This window comes from Odocoileus virginianus, chromosome 26 (assembly GCF_023699985.2).
Source record: "Odocoileus virginianus isolate 20LAN1187 ecotype Illinois chromosome 26, Ovbor_1.2, whole genome shotgun sequence".
Classification (NCBI taxonomy): Eukaryota; Metazoa; Chordata; class Mammalia; order Artiodactyla; family Cervidae; genus Odocoileus; species Odocoileus virginianus.
The window spans coordinates 24,489,290-24,511,793 of record NC_069699.1 but is presented as its reverse complement, the minus strand read 5'-3'; the positions used below and the strand labels follow the sequence as shown (position 1 = coordinate 24,511,793).

At 36.2% G+C, this 22,504-nt stretch overlaps 1 protein-coding gene across 1 annotated transcript in view; it reads right to left on the bottom strand.

Annotated features, from left to right (window-relative positions):
- CNTN3 (contactin 3) overlaps positions 1 to 22,504 on the bottom strand; it is a 382,508-nt gene that overhangs the window by 224,556 nt on the left and 135,448 nt on the right. The window contains exon 4 of the mRNA XM_070455661.1: positions 13,781 to 13,956. Coding sequence (XP_070311762.1) covers positions 13,781 to 13,956 — 176 coding nt within the window. The remainder of the gene's footprint in view (positions 1 to 13,780; positions 13,957 to 22,504) is intronic.

Sequence of the window (22,504 nt, the reverse complement as noted above, 5' to 3'; positions counted from 1 at the left end):
TGGCTATTCACATCAGGTGACCAAAATATTGGATCTTCAGCTTCAGCATAAGTCCTTCAAATGGGTATTCAGGGTTGATTTCCTTTAAGTTTGACAGGTTCAATCTCCTTGCTGTGCAAGAGACTCTCAGGAGTCTTCTCCAGCATCACAGTTTAAAGGCATCAATTCTTTGACGCTCTACCTTCCCAGCTCTCACAACCATACATGACCACTAGATAGACCATGGCCTGGATTATATGGACCTTTGTCAGCAGATTAACATCTCTGCTTTTTAACACACTGTCTAAGTTTGTGATAGCTTTCCTTTGTTGGTGGTATAGTGGTGAGCATTTACACATTAAGCCCCTAAAAACAAGAGAATTTAATTGTAAACACAGCAAACCCAGTAGAAACTTGGATTAAGACACTTGTCAGGGCAATCTTCCAACTAGCTTTTACCCCATAATGTAGAGGTGAAATAATATTTTCATAAATGTCCTAAGATATCAGCAGCTATTTTATAAACTAAAACCTTTTTATGATTCGAAGGCAAACATTCCATTTACATGGAAAAACATAAAACACACAGACTGAGAAGTTACTGAAAAAACACTGACTTTTACAGAATCTTAGTTTTAAAACTCACAACCTTCCTGTGTGACTAGGTTGAAATGTATTGTGTTTGACTAAAACATTTTGCTTTTCAAACTCACAGAGAATGAACAGACTACTGATAAAGTTACAGCCTTCTGTTTGAAATTTAACTTGTTGTTAAACCATCAGAGCAAAGTAGCTTTGAACTTCATCAAAGTCTTTATGTTCAAAGATGAAATTTATTTTTTTAGCTTCACTTTTAGTACAAGAAATAGCACTGCCTATAACTCACAACAAACTAAGCTCCTACTAATTACAACAGAACAATTTTAGCTAATTAGTCTTTAGTAATTTTTCTTTTCAGATACAGCCAGCCACTCTGGGATTCATCCTTCAAAATTTCTGCACTTCTTTAATCTTTCTTCAAATTTACTTTTCTAAGTCTCTATATGTTTTTATAGAGGAAGAAGTAACCTTTTGTAGCAGGAATATGGTCAATTTATGTTTTATACAAAGATTGCAAATGGACAGCAGCTAAAAGGGAATAAAAAAAAGGAAAAAGAAGCTTTGGGCTGAAGAATTGAGCTCTTAGATATCTTCTTAAGAGACGGAGGTAGGAACATTTCATAATCCAGGGTAACATTTTTTATGTGATGAGAGCATCTGTTCTCAACATCTAGGTTGGAAGTCATTAATGACAACCCCTGGGCTACATCTGATTTTCAATTGTCTGCTGCAGATAGGGTTGACCCACGCAGTGTTTTCATAAAAATTAAACTTAGTCTCTAACATGTAAAAGGTCAAAGCACTGTATGTAAGTAATGGATTCTGGGTTATTCTGAAAAGCGATCAGCTTTGGTAACTGTATGGTCAGGCCACTCAACATGGCTGTTCTTCCGCTCTCTGTACAGGCCCAGCTCAACCAGTGTCTGATCCTCCTATATCTTCCTGACTGATATTTCCGGCCCAGGCCCCAGCTAGAGATTGTACTTATCAAAGAAGTGGTGGGGGGCTTGCTCTTATGCTAGTCTCTGCGGTGACTGAAAAGCCAACCTGGCATCAATTCCCCCAAAACTGGCAATCTCCTCTTCTCCCCAGGAGTAAAAACTCCCACCAAGTCCTGCTTGCCTTCTGCAGCACAGCACACTGCGGGGTCACTCCAGGACTGTGCTTCAGACACGTCAGATGCCCCATCCAGTAAATTACTGATGTCTCTGTCACTGACTCCAGGCTCTTTCTTGGGTCTTGAATCTGGGCAAGCACAGGATTTGCAGACCTGTGGGCTGTAGCCCAACAGTAACACTGGTCCTGCATTTCTCACTCATTATTTCACCCATTAATTCACTCATGAAATCATGAATAATTCATTCATTATTTTATTCATTATTTCACTCATTAATAGCAACTGAGTGAAATTCTGATCACTTTTCAGAATAACCCAGAATCCATTATTTACAAAAGCCTGGATGGCTGTGCAGGGAGCACCCCGATAGGAAGAGCACGTCATGGTCTCTGGTTCATTCCAGATCTCACTATCCTTGGTGCTTACACAAAGATGGCTTCACTCATGAACATTACCTTCCTAAGTAATCCAACTGAACAGAAACATAAAGAAGCACAAAAAAATGGTAGGAGACTTTGAGTTCCAAAAATTGCTTTGCAATGCTGGTTTAAATACAACAAAAGTTTAGTTGAATGTAAAGCTGAGCAAACAAAGTAAGCTGCAAAGCAGAACGATTAATTCTAGAGCCTAGGCTGTGACAGCCAGGGCAGCAGAAAGGTGTGGGGAATGGGAGATCAGTCTCAGCAACCTGAGAGCATAGGTTTAATTGCCCTTGTGGAAACAGGAGATGAGGAGGTCCTGGGCTTAGGAGCTGGATATTTGAAAAGGAGCCCCTTCGCACATGGCTGGGTTTCTCAGGTGGCTCAATGGGAAAGAATATGTCTGTCAATGCAGGAGATGCAGATTTGATCCCTGGGTCAGGAAACCCTCCTGCAGGAGGAAATCGCAACCCACACCAGGATTCTTGCCTGGGAAATCCCATGGACAGAGAAGCCTGGTGGGCTACAATCCATGGGATTGCAGAGAATCGGACACAACTGAGCAACTGAACACACATGCATGCTTAAAGGGCTGCACTCACGCTTAAACCCACCCACAAACCTAGACAGAAGGCTAGGGAGTTGATCTGTCCTTTATTTTCTCTTTGAAGTGAGGTTGCAGTGAGGTGGGAGACTTGGAGGGAATGGCTACTTCAATGAAGAATTTATGATTGGGGGTATATATCTCACATGATTCAGGTTCCATATGCATTTTACATATAATAGACCCTCATTTGTGGATTTCACATTTGTGAATTCACCTGCTCCCTAAAATGTATTTGTAATGCCTTAATCAGTATTTGTGCGCTTTTGTGGTCATTCTCAGATATGCTCAAAGTGGTGAAAAATCCGAATCACTCCAGACGCATGTTTCTAGCTGAGGTGGAAGACAGCAATGCTCTCTGCCTTGTTTCAGAGCTCAAACTGTAAAATAGGGCCCCTTTTTCTATATATTTAGCGCCCTTTTTGGGGGGCATCTTTGTGCTTTTTGTTGACTCTGCTGTTTAAATTGGAACTCAAGCATAATGCTGAAACGTTACCTAATCTCAAGCACAAGGAGGCCGTGCTGACCTTATGGAGAAAAACCCGTGTTAGGTAAGTTTTGTTCAGGCTTGAGTTACAGGGTTCCTGATCATGAGGTTAATGTTAGCAAACCAATTATGTCTATTACATAAGATGCCTTTAAACAGAAACATCCATAAAACAAGGTTATGTATCGAATGGAGGATTAAAACCATATGACCCAAGGTTTGCAGGAACCTGCCAACCCTACTTTTCCTAAAAGTGATGCTGCAGTATCTACAAATTCATTTTTATAGGTGACTGATAAGAAAAAGTGACTGTAGATGGTAGGCTACATTGAGCCAATACATTAACATAATACAGTTTCCAGGCTGGTTATATCCCTGGTTCCTGGGGAAACCAACAATAGCTGTTGAGTACGGACACTTCTTCAACTAAGGCTAAGAACAATCTCATGTTGACATGGGAGGGGGAAATTCTCCTAAAGATCAGATTCACATCAAACACTACAAAAATGTTAATATGTTCTACAAATGAGAATGAACAGACCAACAAATCACAGGTTAACATCAATGATATCCTGAGCTTAAAGAACAACATAATGAAAGAAGTGACCTAAATAAACTTTAAACAATTGAAGTAATAAGAAAATGAAGGTGGATGTCAAATACTCAAAAAAATAGGATACTCTAAGGAGAGAACAGAAACATGGAAAAGAATCAGACAGAAAGTCTAGACAAGAAAAATAACCACTGAAAGTAACAACTCAAAGGACCGTTTCATAGTAAATTTGGCAGAGAAGAAAGATTAGTGAACTGAAGACAAGAACTAAGTAAGCAGAGACAGAAAACATGAAAGACAGGTTAACAGACATGGTGAAATGAGAAATTTCAACATACATTTATAAAGGAAAACCAAAAGGAGTAAGGAGCAGACTAACAAAATTGGAAGAGAGAACAGCTAGGAAATCATCAGTTACCATAAGACATGTATTTCAAGATCTGGGAATCATAACCTAGAACTGTCTAATTATGATAACAGTTTACCCTTGAACAGCATGCACTGTGTGCCAGGCACTGCTCCAGATGCTTAACAATAATATTGTCCTCATTTAACCCTCACACCTGATGAAGTAAATTCTACTGTTATCTTTGATTTACAGCTGAAAAGTTGGAAAAATAGGTTCAATATTTGTCCAAAGTTACATGGCTGCTAAGAGGAAGGATTTGAATCCACGCAGCCTGGCTCCAGCCTCTGCATATTTAAAATTACATTTTATAGCAGAACTATTTTTGGAAGAATAAGGGCAAGTAACACACTCTCTGAGACCAAAAGAGAGACGAGAAGAAAAACAAAACAGTACTGATGATTAATGGAAACTCACAAAATGAACTTCTAGAATATTAAAAAAGGTCATAGATGCATGAATGAGGGTGCACAAAGGAAATAAATGTGGGTAAATCTAAAAAAAAAACAAAAAAAAACACTGATTTGAAATAAGAACAAGTCTCCTAGGGCAAACACACACATCTGTACTTTCTCTCTTCCTCTGAGAGATTCCCCAAAGTAAGATGTAAGTACAGTAAAGATATTTTTTGAAGGCACAAACTCAACAAAAACAGGTAATAGAAGAGCGAAGTGCAATAAAATTTTGGAAACTAGAAAGTAGAAGTGATGGTATTGAGGGTTTGACATAATATAGAAAGATGTCTTTAAACTCACAGTGAGGAAAGGAATGCGAGGAAGTGGTAAAGTCGGAATTTTAAGCAATTATTAGGTACTCAGTTTCCCTGTCCCACCTACATACCACTCCACATCAGAACAGAGGAGGCTTAACTCTCTACAGAGGGTAAAACATAGGATGAAAACAGGTCACTAGGCAGTTTTTATAGAGGATCTTGTGAGGAAACAGGTGGCTTAAGTAAATATATATGTACACACACTGGATGCCGCAGTCTCTTAGGCCTCTTCTCCCATCAGGCTTCCAAATGCCAATGGAGCCTTACATCATCCAAGGGGGCATTTGGACTGTCTCTCAATCAGGCATGCCAGTATAATAACTTTTAGAACATATGCTCCAGAACAATCACAGCTATCCTTCATCCTTTCTTGAGAAACTTGAGGACACGGTGCTCTAAGACATTGTAACACCACCACCAAGATTACAGCTGAAGGAAGATCCTGGAAATACAGCCATGCCTCTAATGTGCAGGAAAACCAAATCCACACTGGAGCACCCCAAAACCCCCAAAAAAAGCTTTCTCAAAGAAGGTAAAATAGACAGAATACTGGACACCTCTCAAAAATTTGAGAAGAGATTCAGAAAACTGGCCAAAATTTTGGCTGACATAAACACCTCTCTCTCTCTCTCTCTTCAGTCACTAAGTCGTGACCGACTCTTGCGACCCCATGGACTATAGCCTGCCAGGCTCCTCGGTCCATGGGATTCTCCAGGCAAGAATACAGGAGTGGGTTTCCATTTCCCTCTCCAAACATAAATATAAGACCATAGAAAAATGGAAAATTAAAAAGTAAGATTACTAATTTGAAGGAAAATAATTATGCATGGAAGGAAAAACAATCATAATTATAGTGTGCTATAAAAGTCAGCTCTGAATATCATTTATAAATTCAGAGTAATATAAACACTGAATATTGACCTAATTCAAATCCTGACTCAATAAAAGCCTGAAATAAAATGCCCTGAATTAATGCATATTCAAAAGTTAACCATTGACATCTGGAGGCAGGTGAAATATTTATTCTCTGTGGAGGTCTGAATCGGGATTGGGTTGAGGAATGGGCTTGTCATTACTTGGGACTCTATCCAATCAAAGTATAGAGAATGGAATATAGTGTGGATTTCCCTGTTTTTAATTTTTGTGTTTTTGTATGAGCTGTGAGTTTAAAAATGCTGTTACTTTCATAAACCTCACAGAAAGGCAACGTTACATTTCTGTGGTGGCAAGGTGGTGGTATGAAAGTGTTAAAGTATCAGCTATCAAATTTGATGGCCAACAATAATACTTAAAATTGAAAAATCAAGAGGTAGCAAATAAGCAAATAATTTCAAAAAAATGAAGTAAATAAGGGTCAATGAAAAAGTTGAAAGTTGTTCCCTCTAGGAAAGGAGAAATAAATAGGATGTGAGCAGAAGTCTGGCATTTTTCTTGAAAACAAACAAGAAATTCCCAAACTACATAGAAGTTTGCATAGGCTTACATTATTTCAGATATAAAAGAAAAACTAGAAAATAAAGAAACAGGAGTAATAATATGTAATTAATGGTATGATAAAATTTAACTAAACTATTGGACAACAATAATATTAATATAGCATCCAGGAGGAGGGAAATGTGGTTTAAAATATTTTTCTATTGTTGAAGACATTAAGTTTAGAATTTGTTAAATATGTCTCGTAAATTTTCTAGGGGGATTACTATAAGAAAATAAATAGAATATATAACATTTGATGTTACTGAGGGAAAAATAAATTCTCAATCAGTCCAAAGAAAGGAACACAAATATTAACATTTCTGTATTAATATATTAATATTTAAACTATAAGGCAAAATGCTTTAATAGAGATAGTGGGTCACCTCATACTGACCAAAAATACACCCATTCTAAACTTTCATACATCAATATTAATTACAAAAAGCAAAATAATCAGAAATCTCAGGATAAACAGAAATCTACCATCACTGTGAGAGAAACTGATAGATTAATTAGATAAAACATCATTAATATATATATATTAATATATATATGATTTTATATATATATATATATATATATATATATATGATTTGAAACAATTGCCGACTTTAACCCAAAGAACATAAGGAGGACACTTCTCTTGTCAATAGGCCACTAGGTCAGAAATCAGTAACTAAAGATGACTAGAAAAATTCCATATGCTTGGAAATTTAAAAACACACATCTGACAATTCATGGATCCAAGAGAAAAATCACAATGAAATCATAAAATTTATAGACAGTGTGAAAGTGTTAGTTGCTCAGTCATGTCCAAATCTTGCAACCCCAGAGACTGTAGCTCCCCAGGCACCTCTGTCCATGGCAAGAATACTGGAGTGGGTTGCCATTCCCTTCTCCAGGGGATCCATCAAACCCAGGTATCACGCATTGTAGGCAGATTCTTTAACGTCTGAGACACCAGGGAAATTAAATTAAACCAATAAATATACTACATGTCAGAACCCTGGTTTACAGCTAAAGCTGTGCTTTTGAGAAAATTTAAAGTCATACATATTTAAATTAGAACAGAAGAAAGGTAAGGAATTAACTACACAATTTAAGGGATTAAGAAAAGAACAGTAAAATAATCCAAGAAGTGGAAAGAACAGTAAACATAAGAGTGAAATGAATGAAATATAGTATAAAAATTCAAAAGCAAGGAATAACATTAAATTCTGAAAGGTTTGATACTAAAATAATACTTAGAATGAAATAGGGAATGTATCTATTGATAAAGCACAGACAAGAAGATTGAGAAGATGCTTCAAAACAACTTTTGGGCAATTCATTAGAAAACAAAAACCAAATGGATATAATTTCTAGAAGAAAAAACACAATTTACCACAAAGAAGGAGATAGTATGGTTGGTCCTACAACTATTCAAATGATTTTAATCAATAGTTAAAATATTTCCTGAATGAGAACTCCAGGCCCAGATAGTTTTATTTGTATGCTTTACTTCTTATTCAAGAAATAGACAATTTCAATATTTTTCAAAATCTTATAGGGAATATAAAATAAGAAGTAATCCTCTATTCATTTATAGAGACAAATAACTTTTATACTAAAGCCAAAAAAGTACAGTATGAGAGAAGAAAAGAAAATCTCCTATATTGATATATGTGCAAAATACTAAACAAAATACTGACAGATAATAACATCCAACTATTAAAAAACATAAAAGCCAATCAGAAACTAACCCAGGACTAGAAGGTTGGTTAATACTAAAAATGGTTCACTGCATTAACAGATTAAAGGAGAAAAACAGAATGACTATATCAGTAAATGTAAGGAAAGCATTTACAATAATAAAGAATTCCTGATTAAAAACTGACAGAGAACAACTGCGTCAACTTGATAAAGAGTATTTATGAAATCTAGAGTGACCATCATACCAAATGGTGAAATGGTCACTCTTGAAAATCAAGAGCAAGACAGGGACATTCAGGCTCAAAATACCTATTCAACACTGTACTGGGTGAGAGAAAGTGCACTCATATAAAAACTATAAAAGGAGCCAAAACTCACACTGTTTTCAAACAATACAATTTTCCAAACACAAAATTCCAAAAAAGCCAGAGACATGACCACACATTGTTTTACAGTTGGTTAAGAATGGCCTCATTTATCAACTGAGCTGGTAGAGTTGATTTCCCCTCTGACATAAAATAAACAAGTTAATCTACCTCACAAGATATACAAGACCAATTCTAGGTAATTAAAGACTTATATGCAAAGAGGAGAATATTAAACTTTTATAAGTATATTTAAGAAAATTTTTTTACCATTTCAGGATAAGGAAGAAAAAAATTTAAACAACTCATGAGAGAATGTGAGCTATAAAAAAAAAATCAATACTTTAATGTAAAATTAAGAACATCTGTTCATCATTTGACAGCATCAAGGAAAAATAAAAAACCTAGCCACTAAAATGGAGAAACATATATAACTGGTGAAGGATTAATCCAAAATATACAAAGAACTCTTAAATTAAAAAAAAAAAAAAAAAGACTACCATACAGTGAAAAAGTATCTGGATAACACAGTGGTCAACAAATATATTAAAATGAACTTAATTTCACTGTAATTACAGAAATGTAAATTAAAACCAAAATTACATTTTATTTTAAAAATAAAAAAGACAACTGAAAAGTGAAACACAATTTTGTATTCACTAGATTGCACAATTTAAAACATAGAACAATAACAAATGTTGACAAATATTAACAGATAGTCACAAATATAATGTTGACATGAAAAGTAGTATAGATGTAAGAATGCTGCTTGATGTCATTACATAAAAGTTTACAAATTAAAAAGGTAAAAATTTTATCTGTTGCTTAGAAACACATACATATTTATTCAAAAAAAGACAAAAAAAGAAACATATAAATCAGAACAGTGACCACCTATTCAGAGGGAGCTTAAGAGAGAAGGAAATGACATCAAGGTGAGTTACCAGGTAAGTTTAATTGTACTTTGAATTTCTAAATCTTAAGATAAGTGGTAGCTACACAGCATTCTTTATACTTTTCTCCATACCATTTGCATGACTAATATAATTCATGATTAAAATGTACTGTACCTCGAAATAGGTAAAATGAAAACATTTTAACAAATAATAACAGGAAATTCAAGAATAAGAGAAGTAAAACTAATTGTCAACAAAGCAAAGATACTTGTAGTTTTGGAGGTACTATCCTAACATTTTGTGGTTGGAATTAAAATTCTGTCAAAAACACCTGGGAACATATTTTTAAAGCTTCAAAAATCATACACATGCAACATAACAGCAAATCACTAAGAAAATGTCTACAATTCAAACACTGAATTACTTCATGTATTTTCCCCTCCCTAAATTTTGTGATTGTTCCACAAAGAATCTTTTAAAGAGGATAAAGAATGCTTATATAAAGCAGGCTGCTTAAACTATGAATGAGCTTTTCACCTTCATTTAACTACAAATACTATTTTTAAGCATCTTGAACAGTAAGATAAAATTTCATTGCATTTTCATCAGTGTTAAAAGTGCTGCATTGAAGATAATGTTATTTATTCATTTCTCCACAAAGAACATTATGAATATATTTTTCCATGACTAACAGAAACAAAAGAAGTATTACTAAACTTGCAAACATAGCTATAGTGAACAATTAGAACGTTTTTTTAACAACACTTCATCAATTGTTTACCTTTGGCAAAACCAGTCATGGCTGCCCTGTAGTCATGAGCACCTAGAAGGATATACTTGGAGGAATACAAGTCTCCTGATTAACCGCTTCTTTCACTGAATGTATTACATACCTTCAAGGCCTCCAAGGCTTTCTAATGCCTTGTAACTTAAAACCCTGACGTATTAAATATTCTCCACTTTTTGCCACCTTCTTTGGCTTCTTTACCAGAAACTTGTATCTCAGCCTGTACCACAAAAATTCATTTTTATCTTCTCAGCTCAGTCAGGCATCATACTAAGAATACCCAATACTGCTCTTCATAACTTCCAAAAACCACATGTGAAACCATCAAAAAAAATTATAAAACCAATAAGACTAAAGAATATCACTGTATGTCAAAAACCACAAAAGCAATCACATGCCAAGCATATGAGAAAATAAAATTTACGAAGGCAGATAAGGATAAACTGCAGGGAAACTCAAGGAACTAAATGGTACATTCTGGGTTTTCTTTATGAAAGAGAGAAATCACAACAAAAGTAGCAAGGTATTCTGTACCTTACTCCCCACACTTATCCTGACGGGATACACCCAAAAGAGAAATTCAAGGACAGTAGTACCAAGTCAAAAACAGAAAAACTTGGTTGGGAGAAGCAATCCACTCCACGTGTTCTTGCTTCCTTTTAAGATTTTCTGGGTTTGCCAAGAATGAAAGGCCCAATCGCTCCTTACCAGGCCCATTTCTCATGAAAATGTTTTCAGAGAGCAACCAGGAGGGATAAGACAAGCTCTCCCTCTAGGAAAAGCAGGCTTGCTTACTGCTTGCTATAACAGAGGCGGATTCTCTAATCTCAGTGCTCCTCCTAGAATGCAGCATCCATCCTGGCTAAATCCTATCACCTCTGTGGGACCTGAGGGCAAGGGAAATTGAAGCATGGAGCTTGCTATGTGGTGAGTAATAAACCTCTGTGTTACTGATCCAGGAAATCGTGTCTTCTGGTAGCATCCATAAAACAGCAACAGGCTAGCTTATTAGCTTCTAAGTGGGGTAAAATAAAATCCCAGACTCAACAACTTTATCCCACTTTGCCTATAAATTACTGGCCATGAAGTAAGGGCAGACTGCAAGAGGCATGATATACTTTCAGAAGTACTTTCAAACAAGTTACATTCTCCAGGAAGAATAGACCAAGGAAAACCTTGTAACTTAATGATACTTTTTCAGATATTGGAAGAACAGACTAAGGAAAAACTTGTAAGTTAAAGATACTTTTTCAGATATTAGAAAAGCATAGCATACAGTAAAAATATACTCCAATATTTCTATATGTATTAAGAAATATATTTAAATATGTGAAAGTCATTCAGTGTCCGACTCTTTGTGACCCCAGGGATAGTCCATGGAATTCTCCAGGAAAGAATACTGGAGTGGGTAGCTGTTCCGTTCTCAAGGGGATCTATGCAACCCAGGGATCGAACCCAGGTCTACCACATTGCAGGCAGATTCTTTACCAGCTGAGCCACCAGGGAAGCCCCAATATACTGGAGTGGGTAGCTTATCCCTTCTCCAGTGGATCTTGCTGACCCAGGAATCAAACGGGGGTCTCCTGCATTGCAGGCGGATTCTTCACCAGCTGAGCTACCAGGGAAGCCCCTACTTAAATACAGTTAGAAGAAATAATGTATTTTGTGAAAGATTCCTGGAAATACAAAATTAAGACTCGAAATTGCACCTTCCCCTGTAGATCAGAGAAGTGCATCTGACCTCTGCAAATTCAGGGTAATCAACTGACATGTGTGTATAAAGGCTGACTTTGGACAAAATTTGCTTTCTAACCTATTAAAAGTTTTAAGCATAAAAATTGGAGGACCAAATTAAAGTAGGAAGAAAGACTGCCTCTAAGAGCCAAAATGACATTTTAGAAAACTGACTATATCTTCAGAATAATACAAGCAAACAGATGTGTCTTCAATAAATCAGAAACAGAAATTCATAGGAAATAACAACCTGAAATAAAAAGTATTTCAAGAAATAAGACAAAAATAATCCCTTTCTACCCTTTTAAGAATATAAATAAATCAACATACAACTAATAGATATACGAAAATTTCCTAAATTATTTATGGGAGGTGTAAGTATAACAAAATAAATTTTCAAGTTCTAAGCAAAGCAGATTAAGAGATCTAAACCAAGCTACATGCTGGAAAATTATATATATATATATATATATATATATATATATTTACACACACATATGCTATGCTGTGTTTAATCGCTCAGTGTTCAACTGTTTGCAACCCCATGGACTACAGCCTGCCAGGCTCCCCTGTACATGGGGATTCTCCTAGCAAGATCACTGGAGTGGGTTGCCATGCCCTCCTCCAGGGGATCTTCCCAACCCAGGGATCAAACCCAGGTCTCCCGCATTGCGGGTGGATTCTCTACCAACTAAGCCACCAGGGAAGCTGAAGAATACTGGAGTGGGCAGCCTGTCCCTTTTTCAGGGGATCTTCCTGATGCAAGAATAGAACCAGGGTCTCCTGCAAACTATCAAATTACACAGGGAAGATACAGGTTAAAAAAAAAAAAATATATATATATATATATATATATATATTCAAAGAGAGAAAAAGAAAACAAGAAAACGAAGTGAAAGAGCAAGAAGTATGAAAAAAAGAACACAGAGAATATAATGGCAGGGATAAAACCAACCACTGCCATTATAAAAACAGAAAGCAAAAGAACAAGCCATGCATTAAATAACACATCATCAATTTATTAATGGCTTGTGGCAGTAGGGGAAGACTACTACCACATTATCAGAACATCTGCATTCTAATTTCGGAATAACTGAGGTGTAAAGAACTGAAAGAAATCTTAGAACCAAGGTAATAATGATATGCATTATATGTGAAACACACAAAAACAAAGAGAGACTAGTAAAAAGAAAGAAAAAGTAGAAAATGGTCTAAATATACATCAGGAAGAAAAAGACTAAATTAGGTCTCTGGTCTCCATTCTAAATTCCCAACTAAAAAGCATGTGATTTCCTCAGGATGGGACATGGGTTCACCCTGGTCCAATTAACATGGTACAGACTTTGTCTCCAGAGCCAGACCTCATGGGGGTTGCACTGAAGGTCATCGTGAGCTGGGCAAAACTGCAATGGAGGTCAAAGATATGTTACGTTCTTTTCTTTCTCACTGCCTTTGTTCCTTTATATTTTCAGATATGTTAGATGTAATTCTCTAATTTCAATGTTCTGCCAGAGCAAAGGTCATGACTGACAATTCGATCATATTCTTTTTAGTTCTATCATAGTACAAAGCACAGAGTAACTAATGAATAAACACATCCTTAACTAGATTCTTTTTCCTCCCTTAAACAGAATCCTTACAAAATAGTCAAACAGAAAACAGGCATGCATACATACATCTCACGTTCTCACACACACACACACACACACACACACACTTTAAACTCTGCTTTGTGCAGTATATAGAGATAAAAAACATACTGAATTAATTTATCAGCCTATTTCCTTAATTAATAAAAATCCTCATACTGTTTCTGAAATGCAAAATGACCACACAAAGTCAGTTATGTATTTTTAAATGTTGGATCTGTTATATGTGTAAACACACACTTACAGGCAAACTGGAGCTTAGCTTCTCTGCTGACAATTGTCCCAACTGAGTTTGTAGCAAAGCATTGATAACTTCCTGTATCCCAATTTCTGTTGGGGTTAATAACCACAAGATTTCCTCTGATCAGCTTATAACGATATTCCATACTCAAATCAATATCGCTTCCATTCAGCTGCCATCTGTAAAACAAATGTCCAGGATTTCTCCCTTAGTATAATTTTTTTAAAAAACCTACATAATAGAATCTACTTTAAACATCAGCTCTCTTATAAATGAAAGGGAACAAATATATCATTCAACTGTTACATAACTGGAAATCAAAGATGCCCCAGTTGTTTTTTTTAAACAGAAACAAAAGGTTAAATTATAGTAGAAAGCACAATAGAGTAGTATCTAAAAGCTGAAAGTTTTCAAGATTTTCTGAAGAGGTGAAAATAATTTAGTTTGTTCACTAGGGGGAAAATTAGTCTAGGTCTGCACAGGCAAAGATGAAGTAGAAAGTTGAGGTAATTATCTCATACACTTCAGGCCAGTCTCATGCTGCTGATGAAGGAGGGGGGAAGCACATTTCTTTGATTTATCCAGACTGACTGAGCACATTTAATAAATTAATTGGGTAAGTGTTCAACTATCCATTTCAATTTGTCTGGGTAAAAACCTGTCCCCGAGGCACCTTCGGCTCGCCTAAGCCATCACAGAGCTATTTACTAAATGGTACACTGTGGTAAAAGACCCTAAATGCCACCTAGAGGGTCGGAAACAATAAAGGCACTAAGCCGAGAGCCATATTTATCAATGGGAAGCCAAAAGAAAAAAACAAAGAAGTTGGTTTTTAAATAAGAGTTTTTAAACAGAAAAACCAGAATTTTTTTAAACAGCAAGCACACCTGACACATCAAAGTCAAAAGTAGACATTACGTTTAAAAACTCATTAAATATCCCACAATCTCAAGAACACATCCATTGTATAAAGCCATCGACCTGCCAGAAGACTTGATTTTATAAGAAAATTACACTGGTATCAGGTCTATAAATTTAAGGGTATTATGGCAACAATCATCTCAATTTCTCTTTATAATAACTTTCAGAAAATGAGTAATAAAATGCCCATTTCACAGATGAGAATTTCAATAAAACAGCTGAGTGAACTGTTGTCAACTTTCTCCAAACTCTTAATTACAGATCAGAACTACTACCCATTTGAATTCTGGCCCAGAGGTTTTTAACCATGTCATGGGACATATAAATATTTAAACTGGAAATAGTAGCATTGTGAAAGCACATAAAGTATTGTGAAATGTGAACATTATCACAAATCAAAGCGCATAAAGTTAAATGAAATATCACATAGCTGTGAAAAATGTATGAGATTTTGTAAACATAGAAAAGCCTTATAAAGATGAAAACATTTTTTCAAAATGCAGGTTGATACTATGTATAGAAAGTTCCAAAATATATAAAGTAATATTAGGGAAGTATTAAACACGTTTTAAAATGTATAAGGACAAAACACTTCAAGTTTAAGGTATTTTTGTGCTTTCACAGAGTGAAGAGCGAGAAAGGGTTGCAGGGCAAGAACTGGGAAATTTAGCCTTTTAGGTTTGATTTCCTAAACTGAATACTGTTTACATGGATATTCATCATTACACTTGACTATATGTCTATATATACCTGAATAGTAGAACATAAAACAATTTAATACTAAGAAATGAATACATTTACAAATTTAGTTTCTATTGATCAAAGTAGTATTTTATCATTTGCTCATCTTAAAAATTAAGACTTCCTTGACTTTTCTTTCTATATTCACATACAAGACTCCAGGTTTAAGGCAAAATTCTGAAATTAAGCGGAAAATCTGGAGGCCTCATGTCTTTTCTTTTGAGCTACAAGAACAAAATGATAAAGGAATAGAAAACACCATAACTGCCTTCTCATTTGTGGCAGATTTTTGCTATTGGTTTGATTTTGCTTGGCTTGTACAGTAACTCTCATGATCTTTCCCAGGGCAAGTCTATATTTGCATGTCTTTTAGATTACTTTCTTCTATTCGGACTTTAATCCTGCCCTTAGAATTTTGAAGTGAGACCCTAAACACCTGTTAACCCTTCTTCATTTTATTCCTGCCCAAATCCTAGAACTATGGAAACTCAGAAAAGGAGATTAAGGAAAATTGTTCATTCACATTCTTTCTGAATACTCTGCACTCTTGATACACAAGGTGGTCTACAGACCAAGGTCATGAGCACCCTCATTACCATCCGAGGGCATGCTTGAAATGCAGAATCTTAGATGCTATCCAGGTCTACTAAGCCAAAATTAGCATGTTAGTGAAAGCTGCCAGTGTTTAATAGGCCCCTTAAAGTTTGAAAGAACTGGTCTATAATATCCCCAAGAAGTAACCATGGACTACCTATGAGGGACATAGGTAAGAGTTACCCAATCTTGATTTATCCTATTTCATTTTCAAGAACTATTATTAGAAAAATCAACTTTCCTTCCTCCTTTCATTCTTCATTCTACCCTTCTTCCCTCTCTCCCTTCATCCCTTCTTGGCAAAAAAAAAAAAAAAATATTTGAAAGGGAAGGGAAAAGTGTTAGTTGCTCAGTCGTGTCCCGCTCTTTGTGACCCCACGGACTGTAGCCCGCCAGGTTCCTCTGTCCATGGGATTCTCCAGGCAAGAATACTGGAGTGGGTTGCCATCCCTTTTCCAGGGTATCTTCTAGACCCAGGGATTAAGCCCGGTTCTCCCACAATGCAAGCAGATTCTTTAACATCTGAGCCACCTCTGAGTGCCTATCTGTCCAGGCTCTACGGAAGGGGTGAAAAAGCTCCTTCATGGAGCTTACATTTTGGGAGAAGCCTTTTTTCTGTTTCTCAGTTCCTGCCCCTCCCCCCGTGTCTAGTCCCAGTCTCTATCCAACCCTACAATTAACAGCAGAATGAACAGAAGTGAGAGTCATAACCAAGTGCTCCTTGGTTTATGGGTTGAACTCATCGTGTGACCATGAGCAATTAACCAAAATTCATTAAACCTAAGATTTCAACATGTAAAATGAAGACAGTATCATCTTTCCCATACGGTTGTTCTATCAATTTATTTACAAACTGCTGAGAAAAGAAGTAAAGTAAAGGCAAAGGAGAAAAGGAAAGATATACCCATCTGAATGCAGAGTCCTAAAGAATAGCAAGGAGAGTTAAGAAAGCCTTCCTCAGTGATCAATGAAAATAAATAGAGGAAAACAATAGAATGGGACAGATTAGAGATCTCTTCAAGAAAATTAGAGGTACCAAGGGAATATTTCATGCAATGACAGGCACAATAAAGGGCAGAAACAGTATGGACCTAACAGAAGGAGAAGATATTAAAAAGAGGTGGCAAGAATACACAGAAGAACTATACAAAAAAGATCTTCATGACCAATATAATCATGATGGTGTGATCACTCACCTAGAGCAAGATATCCTGGAATGCAAAGTCAACTGGGTCCTAGGAGTCATCACTACCAACAGCTAGTGGAGGTGATGGAATTCCAGCTGAGCTATTTCAAATCCTAAAAGATGATGCTGTGAAAGTGCTGCACTCAATATGCCAGCAATTATGGAAAACTCATCAGTGGCCACAGGACTGGAAAAGGTCACTTTTCATTGCAATCTCAAAGAAAGGCAATGCCAAAGAATGTTCAGACTACCACACAATTGCCCTCATTTCACACGCTTGAAAAGTAATGCTCAAAATTCTCCAAGCTAGGCTTCAATGGTACATAAATTGAGAATTTCCAGATGCTCAAGCTGGATTTAGAAAAGGCAGAGGAACCGGAGATCAAATTGCCAATATCCTTTGGATTGTAGAAAAAGCAAGAGAATTCCACAAAAACACCTACTTCTGCTTCATTGACTGTGCTTAAGCCTTTGACTGCATGGATCACAACAAATTGTGGAAAATTCTTAAAGCGATGGGAATACCTGACAACCTTACCAGCCTCCTGAGAAATCTGTATGCAGGTCAAGCAGCTACAGTTAGAATGGGACATGGAACAACAGACTGGTTCCAAATTGGGAAAGGAGTATGTAAAGGCTGTATATTGTCACCCTGCTTACTTAACTTATATGCAGAGTACATCATGTGAAATGCCAGGCTGGATGAAGCACAAGCTTAAATCAAGATTGCCAGGAGAAATTCCAATAACCTCAGATATGCAGATAACACCATCTTTATGTTAGAAAGGGAAGAGGAACTAAAGGGCCTCTTGAGGAAGGTGAAAGAGTAGAGTGAAAAAGCTGCCTTAAAACTCAACATTCAGAAAACGAAGATCATGGCATCCAGTCCCATCACTTCATAGCAAATAGATGGGGAAAAAGTGGGAACAGTGACAGACTTTATTTACTTGGTCTCCCAAATCACTGCAGGTGGTGACTGTAGCCATGAAATTAAAAGATGCTTGCTCCTTGGAAGAAAAGCTATAATAAACCTAGACAGCATATTAAAGGGCAGAGACATTACTTTGCCAACAAAGCCCCATATAGCCAAATCTATGATTTTTTCCAGTAGCCATGAATGGATGTGAGAGTTGGACTATAAAGAAAGCTGAGCGCTGAAGAATGGATGCTTTTGAACTGTGGTGTTGGAGAAGACTCTTATAGAGAGTGTCTTGGACTGCAAGGAGATCAAACAAGTCAATCCTAAAGGAAATCAATCCTGAATATTCATTGGAGGGACTGATGCTGAAGCTGAAGCTCCAATACTTTGGCCACCTTGATTTGAAGAGTTGACTCATTAGAAAATACCCTGATGCTGGGAAAGACTGAGGAAAGGAGGAGAAGGATATGACAGAAGACAAGATGGTTGGATGGCATCACTGACGCAGCAGACAATGAGCTTGAGCAAGCTCTGGGAGGTCATAAAGGACAGGGAAGCCTGGCATGCAGCAGTCCATGGGGTTGCAAAGAGTCAGACACAACCGAGCGACAGAACAACCATCAATCAATCAGTTTATTTAGACAGTGTATATAAAGCCAGTGGCTCATGGTAGTCATCCAGCAAGTAGGCAGGCACCAGTGAACATGGGAGGAGCTTCCATCCAAATCTGCAAGTCCATCCGTTTGCTTTGTTTTTCTTTTCTTCCACCCTCATAGAGTGTATTTTGGTTAAATGCAACCTGTTTGATTCAATGCTTTGGATCATCTCCTCTCATGTGGAATGAACTGTGTCTTCTACATATGGTTTGTCTGCATTTGTACCTGACTGAGAAGTCAGTGAAACGTGGGACGAAACACATGCTGGGCTTGACCTTCAAAGAATAAATCTGACAGTAAATCACAAGTAGGTGGGCTGAAGTTTTAAGCTGCAAACAGTTTGCTAGTTACTAAGCTATTTAATGGCTTGTGGAGGAAGAAGGGAGAACTCCTCTAAATGCAAAGCAGGAAAAATGCAGTTAATTTCACACACTTTTGAATGGAGATCTCTCATGACAAATGGTACTTGTGGCTTTGTTACCTACAAAGAACAGTACGTATCAAGGAAAAAACATTTCTGCTCCAAAGTCTAGAATGTTTATGGCCTGGTGAAGCATGCCTGATGGCTTCATTTGAAAATTCTGTTTTCATGTTTAGTTGATGAATAATAAACGTACAATGACTATGTGGCAAATTATAAAGATAAATAAAAATGTATAGAAGCACTTCTTCTTGTCTATTTAATAGCTGGAAAGATTTAAGAGATCATAAAATATGTGGGAAAATACCTTATTTCAGTAAGCATCTAAGATGTAAAAGCTATCATATCTCTAAGTTTTGACTGAAGAGCCAAAATAGAAAACATTTCTTACATTATGCATGAATGTCACTTACTTCTGTTATCTCACTCTTAGTCATATAGACACAATCTCTAAATTATTTCACTGTGCAAAAAAGGCCAAAACTGCTCTTTTACATATGTTTCTGCTGTAACAAAATTATAACTGCGTTTGTTTTAGTAAACTCATCAGAGTGAAGATATACTTGAGATACTCAGAAGATGGTTAATTTTCTTTTAACAAAGCAATATAATTATTTCTCTCCTTCTTAATACTATTCATCACTAAATGGAACTCATCCCCAGGTGATATAAAATTTCTCAATATCTTATTATACATGGTTGTCTTGCTAAAAATACATTGATTCAAAAGGGTTGTTTTTAAACTCTGCAATGTATAAGCAACCCGTGAGCCTGGGCATCCAGATGTTATTTATTTTATTCTGAGAAAATAGTGCAGTTCACTTCCTAATACAGAAATTCATTTCTGAATATTTTCAATAGAATCTTTTGTACAGGAAATAATCAGGAAACTTGAAGGCACACAAACATACTCCTTCCACAAAGAATATGTCTAATAAATTTACAAATTAGACTACATTACTTTGCAGTAAATTGTAATCCAACCGTCCAGAGTTCGTGAACATCAGGCACAGTGGTAAGACAGTGACAGGTAAATGGTGCATTTAGGTCATAAGTTTGGGAAGCTTTCAGAAGCAGACACTGCCTTTTAGCCTTGAACATGCACAATCCTTTGTGAAAGTTAAAAATGTCTACTTTTATGAAGGAATTTTGAAGCTCCTTAGGACTTTAAAGTCTCAGAATGAAATACTTTTTGAAATATGGAAATCGTTTAGAACTTCATAAAAGTAAAATTTGCATATTCCAATTTCATTCCAAAAAGCTTAATGCAGTGATCTGGAGCAAAAGAAGACAGCTCTGGGGCTCCTGGGGTGATGCACACCAGCACTACAATCATGTAACATTTACACTGCGCTCCAGAAGCAGGCTGACCTTGCAGCTTCAGTCCCGTGGTAGATGTCACAAGATGAAGCACCTGCGCATACCCATCATCCTGTAAAGCTCCTGAATGGTCCTGTAAGTTCACCGCCAGCTCTCAGCGTTCAGACGCGCATTCTACATGAGGTAGGGTTTGCTTTTAGCATCCACAAGTGAGAAATGGCTTATTATTCCTATTTCACAACTGATTCGCAAGCAATAGGCTCTCAACCCCTTTCTTTAATTGCTTGCTGTGGAGCTTATGTGTGAATTTGTTTCTAGATCAATAATTCCAGGTTCGGGTTCTGGAAGAAGTTGCAGTTCCAGAAGAAGTCCTGGGCCACTTACTCTGCCAGCTGACCTGAGGTAGCATGGATTGGATTGGTCCATTTCTAAATTTTATTTACACATTCTATACAACAGGAACCTGTTATTGGCCTACAATTTCTTTAAGATATTAAGCAGGCCCTTGGGTTAGCAGTTTTTGAATCTTAAGTATAAAGCATAGGTGGGGATATTTCAACTGGCAGTTATTACTTTCAAATGATGGAAACAGTAATTGTGACTTCTAAGAAATAACAGAATCATCAATAATGGGGAGTATATGAATCACTGCCTTCCAATACAGAGAACAAACTATGTGTAAGATTCTGTGTATGTTTGTGTGCAAACAGAAGTTTATATAACAATGAGTTAAATTAACATAAAAGGCCTAGATTCTAAGTTTTGAAAGGTACTTTTCAAACCATATAAGCACACTATCAATCACTGCTGAATTCCTACCATCAGTTGTAACAGGTAGGTGAGCATATTAGGTGCTCACAGAAGTTTCCTGAATGAAGTAACCTTACTTTACCCTCTAACCTAGCCATCCTAGCCTCCATACAGTCATCCCTCTCACTGTGGTCATGCATATTATCAACAAATATCTCAAAGACAGGGAATGAAGGTATAATTATTTTCACTACCATCTAGTTATTATTATTTATCATACTACTTATTATTGGATATGGCAACCTCTTTACACAAAACCACACTAGTATGGAATGAGAATCATGAAGATAAACATAGATATATCTTGTTGTCAGTTTAATTTAAGGCACTAAATCCTAACTTGGATCTTCCACTAAAACTTTGTAATAAAATGTTAGAGAATATCACCCTTTGAAATCAAAACTAACAAAATCCAGTGATAATAAATTGAATGACATCAGGTAGTTTCAAAATGATCTCAGGATGCAATTCATCTCATGGTTGATTGTATTATCCTTCAAGGTAACTACATCAACATATAAAGGTTGGTCAGGAAAATGGAAACGTAAACAATACTCCAGAGAAAAACAAATGTTACATATTAGACTTTGATGAAAAACCAAGAAAAAGGCAAAATAATTTACTAAATTCTTTAAGAAGCTGGGGCTGGGTTTTGAAAATACACCCACATTAAACACTTGTTAAATCAACAGGCAATACTTTATTTAGGGTTTGACAGGAAAATAAGGAATTTAATCACAGAAGCAATTTGTGGTTTTAGATGCAGCTTTCAAGTTAATAAGCAAATGCATTTGTGTTCAAATGCAATGTTTGTTAATATGTTTACTGAAGTGATGAGAATAATTGCAGCCCTTGAAAGAATGAATGCCTGAATTTGCATATTCAATACTCTATCCAAAAATAACTAGTTAGGCTTCAGCAATAATTAGTGAAGATACAAATGAGTTAAATTGTCATTCTGTGTTTTTAAAAATCAAGTTTCTAAAATGTGTTTCATGACAGAGATTCCCACTCATTGATCAATTTTAATCATATATAATAAAAAAGACATAAAAAGAGATTAGACCTACACTGGGATTAAAAACAATTTGACTGTTCGGTTTATATAGGTAAAGCCTAGCTCAGATTGACCAGTGGTTATCTTAATATTATTCTGAGA